Source organism: Ornithorhynchus anatinus, chromosome 4 (genome assembly GCF_004115215.2).
Source record: "Ornithorhynchus anatinus isolate Pmale09 chromosome 4, mOrnAna1.pri.v4, whole genome shotgun sequence".
NCBI classification, from domain to species: domain Eukaryota; kingdom Metazoa; phylum Chordata; class Mammalia; order Monotremata; family Ornithorhynchidae; genus Ornithorhynchus; species Ornithorhynchus anatinus.
In genome coordinates this window covers 35,861,327-35,876,149 of record NC_041731.1, presented here as the reverse complement: position 1 = coordinate 35,876,149, position 14,823 = coordinate 35,861,327, and the positions used below count along the sequence as shown (strand labels likewise).

At 50.1% G+C, this 14,823-nt stretch overlaps 1 protein-coding gene across 1 annotated transcript in view; it reads right to left on the bottom strand.

The window, feature by feature from the left end:
• NTNG2 (netrin G2) overlaps positions 1-11,307 on the bottom strand; it is an 87,748-nt gene extending 76,441 nt beyond the window's left edge. Inside the window, exons 1-2 of the mRNA XM_029063917.2 lie at positions 10,336-11,307; positions 5,703-6,785 (exon numbers count right to left, since the gene is read on the bottom strand). Coding sequence (XP_028919750.1) covers positions 5,703-5,915 — 213 coding nt within the window. The 5' untranslated portion in view covers positions 5,916-6,785; positions 10,336-11,307. The remainder of the gene's footprint in view (positions 1-5,702; positions 6,786-10,335) is intronic.
• Between the last annotated feature and the right edge of the window lie 3,516 nt (positions 11,308-14,823).

Below are 14,823 nucleotides of genomic sequence, written 5' to 3'. Positions count from 1 at the left end.
CAGAGCTCGGAAGGGAATTTCCCCATTTACTCCTGCCCCAGGAAGCCCATAGCAAACAGGCCACGTGGCTCAGCCCAAAGCCTGGCTGCTGCTCCACTTCTCTCAGTGCTCTGCTTTTGGAAAAGAAACCTTCTACCGTCCGACAAGATGTCATCAGCAGGAACTATTCTTATCCTAGGCCGGTTCCCGCCTCAGGCTTTTTAAATAGCTCATTGAACTGTTTTAACGAGAGTGACTGGGTGAAACTCAATCTCTGCAGCAGCCTCTCTCGGACTGAAGCTGGGCAAACCCTTCCAAGTCCTTCAACGTGATTCCGGATTCATTGAGTCTTCACCTCCCACTGGACCTGGGAGTGAAGTTGAACGGGGAGAGTGTGCCTGCGTGGGAGGCATGTCTACAGCCACGTGTGCCCTGGGAAAATGGGATTGTGGGAGTTGTGGAGTGGTGGGGGAGGGAGGCCAACCGTCGGAGCTCCGACTCGGAAATTCCATCACGGAGGCTTTGCACATACAGCGAGGTCTGGCAGGAGGCAGGGAGTCCGTGACCTTAATTTTGCAGCGCTCAAAGTCAAACGGATACTGATAGGGGAGAGGAGAGATCGGAGGAGGTTTTAGGTAGAATTTCATCATCATTAGTCGATTGATCTGGCAACTGTCTTGAGGGGAGGGATCGAGTCGTTCACTTCTCGGGCAGGTGAATCGAGGCCCTGAGGAGTCGGAGTAGTAGCTGTGAAGGCAATTAATAAATCTAAAAGACACCAAACTCCTGCCCTGGTTCTCCCTCCTGGCTCTGAGCACCAAGACCACTGCAACACTGCATCTTGGAGCACTCCTTGGGCACGACTCAAATCGCGCTTCGGTCCTTGTCCGCCAACACCGAGACCCATCAAGAAAACGGGGAATCTCTGGCCCCTTTGAGCCAGGCCTAGTTCAGGACAAAGAGCCAGGGTCATTTCTCGGGAGAGGAGCGCTGACCCTTTGGGGATGCCCCCTTCCACTCGTCCCCAGGGCCTCAGACCAGATAACGCTCCAGAGAGAATCACGCAGGGAGCGCTCAGTAAATACCATTGATCGCTTGATTCGTGGAGCCAAGATCAGCATGAGCGACTGCACTCCCTCTCGCTGATGCAACAGTAGTTCTTCCAATAGCCCGCTTTCACCTGGGCGGTCACCACAGGGGAATTTGCGGACTCTGAGCACTCGCCGGGGCCAGTCGGTTCTGCTGCTCTGGTGCGTGAGTCAGCAGTAAAATCATTATCCAGATTACAATTTTGGACACCAGCTCCTCGCCTATGTCCCGAAGTCTTCTCCCTGGCAGGGAGGGTTTTCTTTTTAATTTCATAAGCTGCACACGCCGCTGGCGGAGTAATGTATGTCTGATTCTTCTGCCAAACGATATCTGGTCCTCTAAACGGAGAACCTGAGAGCAGCCATTGCCCTAGGGCAACTTTGAAACTATTTACAGATTCACGCCCTCCTTTTTTTCCTCTCTTCTAGTCCGGTGGAGTGGACATCTGGTGACCCGGTCCCGTCAATGCCCTCGACACGAACCGCTCCTCCTGGGTCTCTGCTGGCATCTGACACCACGCCCGCCCCCTCCTGCCACTGCCCAGCATCCGGGACAAGCACCACCCTTCCACATCCTCTAAACAGCTGAGTCTCTGGATGCCCGGGACGGAAAAGGTCAGCCTGCCCACCCCCCGCCCGCTGAATGCTGCAGCCCCACCTTCCCTCATTGAAATTTCACCCTTGCCCAAGCAGCCTCGGTTGAGAGCTATTCCCTATTAATTCTCATTGTGCATTTAGAACCATCCAGGTTTTTATTTATTCATTTATCTTGTCTATCTTCCCCTCCCTTTCCTCACCAGAGTGAAATTTACAATTCATCTCTCAAGTGGCCTTGCCCGAAGGGCGTTGATGTGAACGACGAGAAGGGAGGAAGACTGGGGAAAGCAAGGAAGACTGGGTAAAGGGAGAATAACGCCCTTTCCCAGCCTCCCTCGGCCTGGGGAAGTGATAATAGTAATAATAAATGTGGTATTTCTTAACTGCTTACTATATACCAAGCACAGTACTAAGTGCTGACAAGATAGAATGTAGACTATAAACTCACCGTGGGTAGGGAACGTATCTACTAACTCTGTTAGATTGTACTCTCCCAAGTACAGAGCTCTGCACAGAGTAAGTGCTCAATAAATATAATCGATCGATTGATAATCAGGTCCCACCTGGGGCTCGTAGTCTAAGTAGTAGGGATAAGAGGTATTGAATCTCTATTTTGCCGACGAGGGAACTGAGGCACAGAGACGTTACGCGACTTGCCCACGGTCACACGACAAGTAAGTGGCAGGGCTGAGATTAGAACTCAGGTCCTCCGACTCCCGGGACCATGATCTTTCCACTAGATCGTGCTGCTTCATCTCAGGTAAGTCATCATCTTTCCCCTGAACGTGTTTATCCTCTTGCTGCTTACTTCAGGTTGGCCTCTCTTTGTATTTGATCCAATTGTAAGCACCCAAGGCAAGGGTTTGTAGGGTCCACAGACCCGTGGCTGTAAAGAGCAGGGGAGAGCAGGTTGTGGTCAAAGAGAGCTGTCATTATTTTTTAAGGGTATTTGTTCAGCGTTTACTATGTGCCAGGCACTGTACTAAGCACTAGGGTAGATACACGTGTCCTAAATGGGCTCACAGTTTTTAGCCCTATTTTACAGATGAGGTAACTGAGACGCAGAGAGATGAACTGACTTGCCGAGGTCACACAGCAGACCTTGCGATGGAGCCGTGATTAGAAGCCAGGCCCTTCTGATTCCCAGGCCTGTGCTCTATCCACTGGGCCACGCTGTTTGTGGAGCGATGTGTGAGGGACCCTGCTCGGTGCTTCAGTTCTGACCACACCACTTTCCCAGCCTGGCTCTGGTTTATCCACACCAAGCCCTGGGTGAGGCCGTGAAGATAGGGTTAGGATCCAGAAGGGAAAGCAAAATTTGAAGGTGAGGGTCAGGGAAGCCCTGGACTGATTTTTTTTTTTAATGGTATTTGTTAAGTGCTTACTATGTGCCAGGCACTGTACTAAATGCTGGGGTAGAAACAAACTAATCAGGTTGGATGCAGTCCCCCTGTCCCACATGAGGCTCACAGTCTTATAGATGAGGTACCTGAGGCACAGAGAAGTGAAGAGACTCTCCTAAGGTCACACAGCAGACAAGTTGGCCGTCCAGGATTAGAATCCAGGTCCTTCTGACTCCCAGACCTGTGTCCTATCCACTAAGCCACACTGTTTCTCTTCCCTAGGCCACAGCTTGACGTGCAGAACCGAAAGGCAGGAGGGTTCAGAAACCAATAGGCAGGGCCCCTAGACAGCCAGAAAGCCCCATTCCCAGTTGCCGCCCTCGTCTCTCCTCCGGGAAACGAGACTTTCAGAGGTCAGCCTAGGGCCTCAAAGTCAGCTCTTCTACCTGGGCTCAAATTCTCATAGTTGGCACATTTGTAAGCAAAAACAGAGCAGGAGGGCAGGACGTAATGAAATATTAAAGTCAATTCAACAGGTGGAGGAGCCGACTGCAGTGGAGATCTTGGAATTTTTGCTTTAATTTCCCCTCCAATCCCACCCCGGCGGCTTTGCCCGGGCTACAGTCTCCAACCAGTCCATTAAGGGGACGAGGGGTGGGGCTAATCGAAACCACCCCGACCCCAGCCAGGGCTCCAGGCCCAGGGTCCCTATGCTGGATGGAGCTCAGGAGATCACAGCCCAGCAAGCAGAGGGAAGGGTCTCTTTAGTGACCCCCCGAACTTGCAGTCCGGCTGGTCATCAGAACTGTCCCTTTCTCTGCCCATCAGCGTGGACTCCAGGGAGGTGGCCCATTCCCAGCTGCTCCTAGCCAGGGGAGTGGCCCTGACCTGGGATTTATGGTCATCTTTGACCCCTCCAGCCCTTTAAACAAAGCGAGCCTGGTGAATAATGAATCAGCCGCTCCCATCGAGCCTTGCGGTACGCCAAATAAAAGGCAATGATTAATATTTAAGGGAAAAATACGTTAAAGATTTTAAATACAAGAGCCGACGGTGGCCTTTCCTGACGGATCGGGGAGGCAGGTCCCCGCCTGTGCTCTGGGGTCTGGTACCCGAGACTCGGCCGACGTCGGCTCAGCCCCTGCTCCTTGTTCTCGACTCCCTTTTCTCCCTCATTGAGCTCTGTTCCCTCTCTGCACCTCTCCACCAGCATCGGAACCAGAACCGGGCCGGATCACCACCGCCCCCTTCGGGCATCCTTCCGACCAGCCCAGCCTTGCTCCGTCTAGTCCTCCAGTTATCAGCCAGCCCGACGGGCAACGGCAGAGTGGGAGAAACGACCCCAGTCCACGGAGGGGACAGGACACCAGAGGCAGATCACAATATACAGGAACATATGTGACACGGCGGGGGGGTTCACTTGACCCTTCTTGTGGGGAGGGTGGTGACGGAACGATGGAATCTACTGAATAATAATAATAATAATAGTAATGTTGGTATTTGTTAAGCACTTACTATGTGCAGAGCACTGTTCTAAGCACTGGGGTAGATACAGTGTAATCAAGTTGTCCCACGTGAGGCTCCCAGTCTTCATCCCCATTTTACAGATGAGGTAACTGAGGCACAGAGAAGTTAAGTAATAATAATAATAATAATAATGTTGGTATTTGTTGAGCGCTTACTATGTGCAGAGCACTGTTCTAAGCGCTGGGGTAGACATAGGGGAATCAGGTTGTCCCACGTGGGGCTCACAGTCTTAATCCCCATTTTACAGATGAGGGAACTGAGGCACAGAGAAGTGAAGTGACTTGCCCACAGTCACACAACTGACGAGCGGCAGAGCCGGGATTCGACCCCATGACCTCTGACTCCCAAGCCCGGCCTCTTTCCACTGAGCCACGTGTGGGCCGAGTCCACCAACTCTGTCATATTGTACTCTCCCAAGTGTTTAGCACAGTGCTCTGCACACATTATGTGCTCAATAAATGCCGGTGGTTGATTGATTAGGTAACCTGAGACAAGTGGAAATGTTTCCCTCAGGCCAGAGGTAGGGCTGAGGAAAAAGCCTAAGTAAGTATCCTGATTCACGGGAGCCCACCCTGAGTACAAATCTCCCTCCTCCACATCCCTCCTTCTCTCCTTTCCCCGCAAAGTTTTCCGGTCTTGAGGAACTCCCCTAAAGTGAGTAGAAATTTAAGCAAGGAAAGTGGGTCAAAACGATAATCTCGCATCTTCAGTCTTCTGGTCATTTAAATTCTTGTTACCCAGAAAATGGTGTTCAATTGCCATGTCCTCCCCCCATACACCTAGAGGTTGAAAATATCCAGAGTGGCTGTATTTAGCCTTCTTTTTTATGACATTTTTTAAGCACTTAGTATGTACCAGGCACTGTACTAAGCATTGGGATAGATGCAAGCTATTCAGGTTGGACACAGCTCATGTCCCACGTGGGGCTCATGGTTTTCATCCCCATTTTACAGAGAAGTGAAGTGACTTGCCCAAGATCACACAGCAGACAAGTGGCAGAGCTGGGATTAGAATCCACGTCCTCTGACTCCCAGACCCGTGGTCTTTCCACTAGGCAACGCTTCTTCTTAACCTCTACCTCTCCCTTGCCCCAGGGCCTCCCGGCTCCCAGTTCCCTGTGGGGAAGCCCCAGTCTGGGAGAGGGGAAGAAGACACGCGGGGGACTTACATGAGTGCAGAATCTCTCCGGGGGGTCCCCGCAGGTGATTCCAGAGGGATCCACTCTGACCCTCACATAGTCTTTCATGCTCAGGACCTTGGGCTGGCAGGCATAGAATTCCCAGGACGGGCCCTCATCGGTGCTCACCCAGGACTTACAGATGTCATAGTCCCCCATGGCTGGTAAGAGGCAGTGGAGCAGAAGAGGAACCAGGCACAGCATGGCAGCTGAGGCCCAGCCTAAGGGACCCGGCCGGTGGATCCGCCTCGAGGCCCAGAGAAGGCAGCGACTGGGTCAGGGGTCCCTGTCAGGATCAGCATGGAAGCGCCGCATCTAAAAGGACGGCAGAATCGCGGGAGAGCAGGCCGCTGGGTCTCGAGCAGAAGAGGGGAGAAGGTCCGAAGTCAGCCGAAGCCGAGGATCCCGGCCGATGCTTCTCTGGATGCCGATCAGTGGGTCAAAAAGTTTCCCACAACTTCATCTTCCCTCAAACTTGGCATAAGGAGGGCCACCGGCCACGGCTCCTTGAGATGAATCTGATCAAAACGGGCGCGTTCTCAAATTGCGACAGGGCATCGGAACGGGATAGGGGAGAAATCTGCAGACTCCCTCGTGAGGCCGGATCAGATTCTGTCCTTACAGTCAGGGAAGAGTTTGAAAATCCCCCTTAAAGTGTGACGTGCTTGAAATAACTTTCAAAACCACAAGACTGTGTGTTTCTTGATTTTTGGTTTTCTTTCATCAGATAACGAATGGGTGACCGGGAAAGGGGTTCTTCTTTGGGATTTTATGTAATGTTGCGATCCAAAAAAAAATACATATAATGATCTTAAAGTAGATCTAAGATGATGATCGTGCGGCCACGGGGCTGAAAGTGAAAAAGCCCAAGAGGTGTTGGTAAAGGAGGGTGATTTCTGCACTTCTTGCACCGGGGAGATGCATTAATGGGAGCCAAGCTGACCCTGGCATCGAGCCATAGGCAACTTAATGCGAAGTTTCTGAAGCTTCAGCTACAAATCCATCCAGGTACCTGGGGTCTGTCTTTTCTTTCATTGTAAGAGGGGAGGAGAGAGGGCTCATTAGCAACAACACCTGCAACAAATTAAAAAAGAGAGGAAAAAAAACAGTTATGAGAACAAAACTCTCCCGCGAAATGGGCAAAAAATGAGGCTGTGTGATCAGGGCCTCCGGAGAGAAAGTAGTTTATTTTTATTAATACTGGAGATGCGCATTTGAAGAGAGAACACATCATCAACAGAGCAATGAGTTTTCCTCGGCCCAGGATGGGGACAGGAGACTGGAAATGGAGGCCCCCAGCTGGATCTCTGACTTTCCAAGTGCTCTTTAGGACCCTCGACTGGATGAGTGCCTTCAAAAATCAAACGGCAGCAAGGAACACCGCAGGAGTTCTTAGAAGGAAAAGGCTGGACAAAGGCATATAGGCACTAATAAATAGATAGTTGTGTCAACATAAGCTAATAAGCAAGGGCTCTGGGCAAACAGATGCCACACTCCCCAAGTCACATCCGAATAGATCTGAGCGGTAAAATTTCATTTTTTAAAATTTAATAAATTTGAGTAATCCTAAAGGATTCATAGGATGTAATGAGATTTTCTCACGCTCATTTGTTAGGATTAGGTCCCAACATTTTCACTGTCCCATCCTCGCTGATTATGTTTAAGTAGCCGTCACCAAAATAGTAATGCTGGTGGTTATAAGAATAAATGGGAACCTTTTCAGTCGCAGATTACAATGATCCCAAAGTTACAAGTTTGGCCTTTATCTTGCAGCACTAGGGACAGAGGGTTTGTTCCTAACAGGAGCTCCGAACAAGCTTCCTTCTTGTTCTCCCTCTCCTTTCCCTCCCCACAAGGGAGATAACAAGCCAGAGGTGGCAATTTACTTCAAACCTGAACCAATGTGTAGCTTATCACAGACTCGGGTCTTTGGTGAAACCCTAGCACGGAGCTCATCGGTAGCTCTTCACTGTGGGGAGGGATGGCCTTTGGATATTTGTGTTAACGCCTCCCTTCCTCCCTTGCGCTCAGGATGAAGGACTTCAGTGGGAGATGACTAGAAGCACCCCCCGCCCCCACCTCCCTCCAATGCCCATCTTTTGCGTTTCACCTCTACCTTTTAAAAGGGAAACCTTCTCAATGACTTCACCCAGCCTGGAACGCTCTCTGGTACAAAACTCGAGGAAAGAATACCTTCTGGCTTCTATTTTTACAGTATGAGTAAATGTAGTAAAAATAAAGTAGTGCTACAAGCAAAGGTCTGAATGCTGATATCAGAGACGTCGCTCTGCTTGTCGAAACGGTCGGTTCCCAATTAATACATTAAATCGGTTACCTCCAACTGTTTAATAACATCAAAGAACTGGTAGAGTTCTCTTCCAGAACCCAAACAGGCCAGAATTGTGGGGTTTTTTTTCCTTTCCGCGGATTAGGTAGCCTCTTAACTTTAAAGATCTGTTGTCGAACCTAAAAGATACAACCGCTCTTCTTGGCAGAATGACTATGTCTAAGATATACAGGCGGAGGGAGGGATTACAAGCAACATGGAGCTAAACAAAAATATCTATTAATTGCTGGGCTGGGCTGGTTCCTAAATGCCGTGAATTCTCCCAAAATGGGGGGGGGAAAATATACAACAACAAAGTCTGCTCAGAAAATGTATTTACAACCAGTCAATCAACTGGGCATTGTTGGCAGCGAGTGAAAATTGTGATTTCAACATTCGATTTGGCCAGAAACAGTCACAAGACTCTCTGAATAATGAAGCAGAAAGCAGGGGGTGGGAAATACGAAGGACGATTTTCAGAACTGGAGGCTTTATTCTAGTGGATGGTTTTCATCCTTGGAAAATAAGTCTTCATGGCTATTATTAAGAAACTGCAGCTCGTGGAAACAAATAGAATCAGAGACCTTTATTTTCTTTTAAGAGTCCCCCTGAACCACCAGGGTCTTAAAAACACAAAATTAGATTTGGTCGGGCTAGCTGAACTTAGATTTCTCGGCTTTATTGAATTTACACGTCTCACGTCTACTTGGGATCGCTAAAAAGCAATGCTGAGTTACAAGCGGCTGCTCTGGAATTAAGTAAAGTTAAAGCAGCGGTTCTCACTGCCATGTAGTCTTCCTAGAAGCTTTTGCTTCTTCAGAGGAACACACCCAGCCGACAAGCTGAACCTCGGTTGCTATCCTGTTCAGGACCACCGACTGGCATTTAACGGTAAAGACAAATGGACATCCCTTGAACCCTGGAAGAGGATGCAAACTCAAGAACACAGCAGAGCTCAGAGAACAGACACATTCCCCAGAGGAATTTTGTAAGTCTCCTACTGTTCTAACTGCCTCATAATGCATTTGTGGTTCCAGACAAATTGAGGTTGCTTCCTCTGATCCCTGCCTGGTTTATTTTAACACTAAAAGGACACCGAGCTAACTCAAGGGGGAGATCTTCGAAAGCAATTGCAGGTCAGAGAAGGGGTCTGCGGGATTAAGTCCCGGTGGCTTATTTGGTACTTAAAAACTTCAGGGCAGGTGAAAAGGCAAAAAAAAAAAAAAAAGTTCCAGACCTCCAGCAGGGTGAATACTCTGAGAAGAATGGAGACATCTGCTCCTTCCCCGAATTTTTACAATCCCGGGTACCTTTTTTAGGGGGTCGGGTGGAAGGGTCTGGCGGGTCTCGAGTTCAGATCTATGTTGCCGCTCTTGGTGGAATAGAAACTGCATGCATTACAAATGGAGTCGTTCTGGGCAATTCCACGGCAGCTTTTCTTTCCGAAAGTTAGATGCAAGCCAGGTTATTAATTAATAATAACGAGTTTAATAACAATTTCTGGCGCAGACCAGCCCCGAGGATGCCCTTCTCGTTTGGCATCGACTTCTTTAATTAGAAGAATCCAGACAAAGCACCGGGGAGTTAGTTACCTCTTTCTCCCCCATCTCACCAGCCTAAACCATTCGGCAGCCGGGCCGGCATCCAGGCAAACAACTTAGCGTGGAGGTTCCCTAAAGCCCCCAGCCCCCCCAGAAGGCGACTCGCCTCTCTTGCCCTCAATTTCCTCTCCCCAAACCTCCCCGGTCCTACTCCCACGGTGCTCCCAAATCAGCCCACAACCCCCCTGCTCTACATCCCCGTTTCTAGAAGACCGAGCCAGAAGTTTGAGCTTCCCCGCAACTTCTCACTCAAGCTGTCTGCAGATGAGGCTCGGGGTAGATTTCTGCCCCCGGCTGGGGCAGTTGGTCTTCCCTGGGATGGAGGGAGGCCCTGGAGAGGGAAGGGTTAATCATCTTTGCACAACACACACCCGCTGACCAAAGACATAAAAACACCACCACCAAAAAACCCAAAATGAAGAAAAGAAAACACAAGCCATGCAGTGAGAGCAGCCTTCTCCTTTAAGACCCTGCTAGAAACACACTCCTCTCTAAGGGGTAACTAGGATGCTCTCTCCCCGGAGCAGACTCTCCTAAATAACTTTTACATCCGATAATTCTCCGGGTCGCTTTAAGCAGCGGCTGGGTAACGGGAGCCTCTTAAAATGAAATCTGCCTTGCCAATCTGCAGTATCTCTCTACCACCCCACTCCATCCTCTCTCTCTCTCTCTCTCTCTCTGTGTCTCCCCGCCTTACCCGAGCTTGGAGTCTCTGTAGCAGGCGCAGTAAGGGCTGGATTCCATGGAGAGCAGGTCAGCTTGCCAGCCAAAGCAGCAAAACACACAAAAAACCCCCCTCTGGTCTGTTGTGCTTTCTCTCCTCTGGCTGTGCGGTGGGTGGGTCGGTCAGGGAGTGGAGGGGGTGAGAGCTGGTCCTTTTCCCTCTGTCCTCCTCCTCTTCCTTCTCCTCCTCCTTCCCCTCTCCTCCTCCTCCTCTTGCTGCTGCTTTTAGTTTGGGATTTGGAAGCAGCCTTGCAGCCGTCCCAAAGATTCTGCGGATGGGCGGAGGCAGAGCCCCTTCTGAGACTCAGACTGGAGTGGCTTCTCAAGAACTGAAACTTTTTTTTTTTCCTGGGGTGGGGTGGGGATCCAGAACGAGCCCCCGGAATCTGAATCCTTTTTTCCTCCTCCCCCGGCTGTTGGACTGTGTTTCACTTCTCATCCAGGACGTTTAGCATTCCCCCAGCTCAGCTCCCGGACAGATGGCTCGGAGCTTTATGCGCTCTCCCTCTGTCCCTCCACTCCTCTCCAAGTTAATACTGAGGCTAAATCCTTTTGCCATCACTTTCGATCACAATCGGAGCTTTTATCTCAGTGCCTGATCCAGTCTGCGTAACTTCCTCTGTGTGGCTTTAGAACACCATCCCACCACGGAGCGATGTTCTTCTTAAAGGTGCAGGAAAGAAATAGATGCAGGCTCCGGGGAAGAGCCTCAGCAAAAGATGGGCTGTAAAGAGGAGGGTAGCTCCCCAGGTGAGGATTGCCAGGACACAGAGATGCTAGCCGGCCAAGCATCTCTCTCCCACTCCCCTCCTGGGCCCACCGATCAGTCCTCTAATGCAATGGCTGGGCATCCCCTGGCTCAGCTGGACCGTGCGTGCAATTGCGCTACCCCACTGTCCTCGTGGGATGCTTCTTGCCACTCTTCCGTGGGCTCTGGAGCAGTTGGCAGGGGGTAGGCAGGACTGGGGGGTTGCCGCTGGCGGGGGCGGGGGGGATTGCCCCCTCTGAAGCCCGCCCCTGTCCGGCTGGGTTCTTTACCCTGCTAGCTTTGACCGCCTCCGGCTCTCCGGTGCTGCTACACATAAGGACCGGAGCGGTGGGTAAGGGTTGGGTGGGTGGATTTGGGGAGATGGGGGAGAGCGGGAGGGGGGTGGGTAAGAACTAAGCAAATAACTAGAGACTGACTATCAGCTGACACATCAACGCCTCCACCCTGATGGGCTCTGCTTTTGATTAAGCCAAGCCAGATTTTCTGAGAGGAATGGGGGACTGCCACGCAGATATGTTAAGGTGTGATGGCGCCTAGCCTGTAGTGGATTGAGGGAGTTTGGGACCGGAAGATCCCCTTAGGATGACCGAGGGAAAACAAGACTGCAAAACACGGGTCTGTCCCCAAAAGCTCCGTACTAGGCCACAGTTTGCAGGAGATGAGTTTATGCTGGCTAAAGAGGGCTTCTCGGAGGACTTGCCGCTGGTAGTTTTGTCTTGCCTCCTTTGGAGGGGGGGCATGTCTCTAAGCAAGTTGAAGTTAGTACAATTTTTCTGACTCTGTCGTCTCTGTGTCTTCAATTGCACCTTTCTTCAATCATCCTAGGTGTGCCACTTGCCTGCTGTGTGTCCTTGGGCAAGTTACTAAACTTCTCTGTCCCTGAGTTTCCTCATCTGGCAAAAGGGGGTTTAAATGCTTCTTCTCCCTGTGAGCCCCATGTGGGACAGGGACTGTGACCTACCTGATTAACTTGTATCTACCCCATGCTTAGGCTGTCCTTGGCACATAGGAAAGCTTAAATACTATGGGTATTATTATTATTGCTCTTATCCCCATTTTAACCAGTAAATCATGCATTCCTCCATCTGGGGGGAGGGGATTGAAGGGTTGATGAACCCCGAGACTGCCCTCCCCAGTGTATTGCAAAAAAAATGAAACCTACCCTAGAAAGAAGAGTTCCAAAGTGAGGGACAAGACTTCCAAAATGGGGTCCTTGTTCTGCTTTGGATTTACTCCACAACTTTAAAGAGCGTAAACCTCCCGGCCTCAGTTTCCCCATGGGTGTTAAATGGGATGATTAAGTCTTATAACTTTCCAGGGAGGTAGAGGAGAATCCAAATGGCCAGGTGGGACGTGACAAGGTGTTCTAGTCCACCCTTCTCCCCCTTGGCAGTACTCCCCTTGAATGATCTCAAAAAGATAATTGTCTACTCCACTCAAAATATGCAGGAAAGGCAGTTCTTTGCTGTCCTTAGCTCACCCCTCCCTTATTATGGTACTTTGACTTCTTTGGATGGGAAGATGTCAGAAGTAAGAGGGAAGACAGGGTTGATTCAGGGTAGGAGGAGCAATGAGGAGAGTCGCTCAGGGCATTTACCGAGGGTTAATGGCCAGCTGAGGTCCCTGTCTGGCTCCTCAGCCTGTCATCTTGTCCCCAGTGGTCATTAATCCTGGGGAAACACCCCGCTCCTCAATCATCGTTGCCCGTCTGGTTGTCATGAACAGTAAACAAGAACTGAAGGAGTTTGCATTTTGTTTTCATTTCCTCCAATAACTGTGGCAAGGACCCGACGGCTCGTCCTTTGTCGACATCAGAGAAGTGACACACGTGCATCGTTAGGTCTCTTTGGAAACAACCTGACAACCCAGGCGGGCTCACCCTGAAATGACTTTTTAATGGGTGGACAATCTCCTTCTTTCAAGGGAACCTGCCATCTGTTTCCCCTCAGTCTAGCTGGCACCTGAAAGCTCAGAGGGAAGTAAATCTGTAAAGCCCCCGATAGAATCCCGACGTGAGCCTCGGAGATTCAGGGTATTCAAGCATCTTGGCTTTCCAGTACGAAAAGCATTATGGTGTGGTTTCTAATCCCACTGGTGAACAGGGAGTTGATGGCTCTTTTAGAGAGACACATTCGCAACTATATTAAGGTGTTATTTAATAACTCCTCTCCCATGCTCTGGTTATTCATTCCCAATGCTTAGTACAGTGCTCAGCATACAGTAAGTGCTTCGTATTATTACTAATTACATTAAATTACAGATAACTTATCCATAACTGGAATATTTCCAGTTGTAGGGGTGTTGGCGGGGGGGGTTTTTTGGTCATTTTTTTTAAAGCTAACTAGTCCCAACCCTGTCATCTCTCCTACCTTCTCCCTTGCTGCAGTTCCCTCAGTCCACAAGCCCTGCTGATGCTGCTTTCCCGGTTAGCATCTGTATTCCCCGTTCAATTTCCCCCCTCCGTTAACGACACTCTTGCAGCCTGAACGTAAACGGTAACAGCCTAGACTGAAAGAGTTAACCGGCATCTGGAAATTTGGGCCCCTGACTTCCCAACACCCTTCAGGCCCTGTCCCCACAATACTGCTACTTGGATATTCGGGGTGGTTTATTAGACTGGAGAAGGGACAAATCACCGTAATGCATTCCTTAGCCCTAACTGACCTACCTTGTCAATCTAGTTCCAACTGCAGGTTTTGATGGCATAAGATCCCTGCCGTTCCTTGGCAATGATTGAGATTCTTTTGCAGATTTTTAAATGAGAAACTTGGCCCTCTGCTTCTTTCCAAAAGTTTCAAAGCCCTCCAGGACATTTTGCCCATTTTCCTTCAGGAGGAGTTGAGGCCCAGAAAGCCTAGGGAGCTTTTCCAAGGTCACACAGCAAACGGTAGCAGAACAGCACCTCAGACTCCTCCCTTCCAGTCCTCTGCTCTAATCTCTAGACCGCACTTCCATTAATTATTATTACTGTATTAATCATACATGTGATTAATTCAGTAATGGTGATGCATAATTAATTGCATTTTATATGGCACCTTTCATCCCAAGATCTCAAAGATGTGCTTCGCCTAGAATGAGAGATACATAAAACAGGACGTGCTCTTTTCTCACCCTGCATTTTGTTGGATAAACTTCCTTCTCTCGAAAGCAGGGGGCTAACCGTCCTCATGCGAGCCAGAAGCAGCAGAGGCTAATACGTACCGGGCTGGCTTTCACATGCCGTCCTGCCAAAGCACCGTTCTCCTGGCCTGCAGCTCTCCCACTGTTCTCATTCTGGCTCTCCCCTCTTAGGAGTGGCTGCCTGTGGCTCCAGGAAGAGGGGAGACTTTTTGGTCGAATTTTTTCAGTGGGGGGAGGCCGAGGGGGGACAGGGGAGGGAAACCTAGCCACATCGGAACCAGGCTAAGGATAGAAAATGGTCTTTCCTTGGAGCCTGACTTTTAGGGATGACAGGTCTGGGTAGTCCGAGTCCGCTGCTTTTCTTTTCAGAATCTGAGGAAGCGACGGAACGGAAGAGTTAAGGTATTTCCACAAGGTCGCAGTCTTGGCAGGGGTGGGAGTGGAACTCGGTGCTGCCGAGCTGCGGGGCCTCGGTAGGCTAATTCTCAGCCTGCCTTCTGCAATTAGAAGGGCCAATGAGAGTTTGCCTTCAGGGTCCCATATTATAATGTTGGCTTTCTGAGGCGTGAGTGA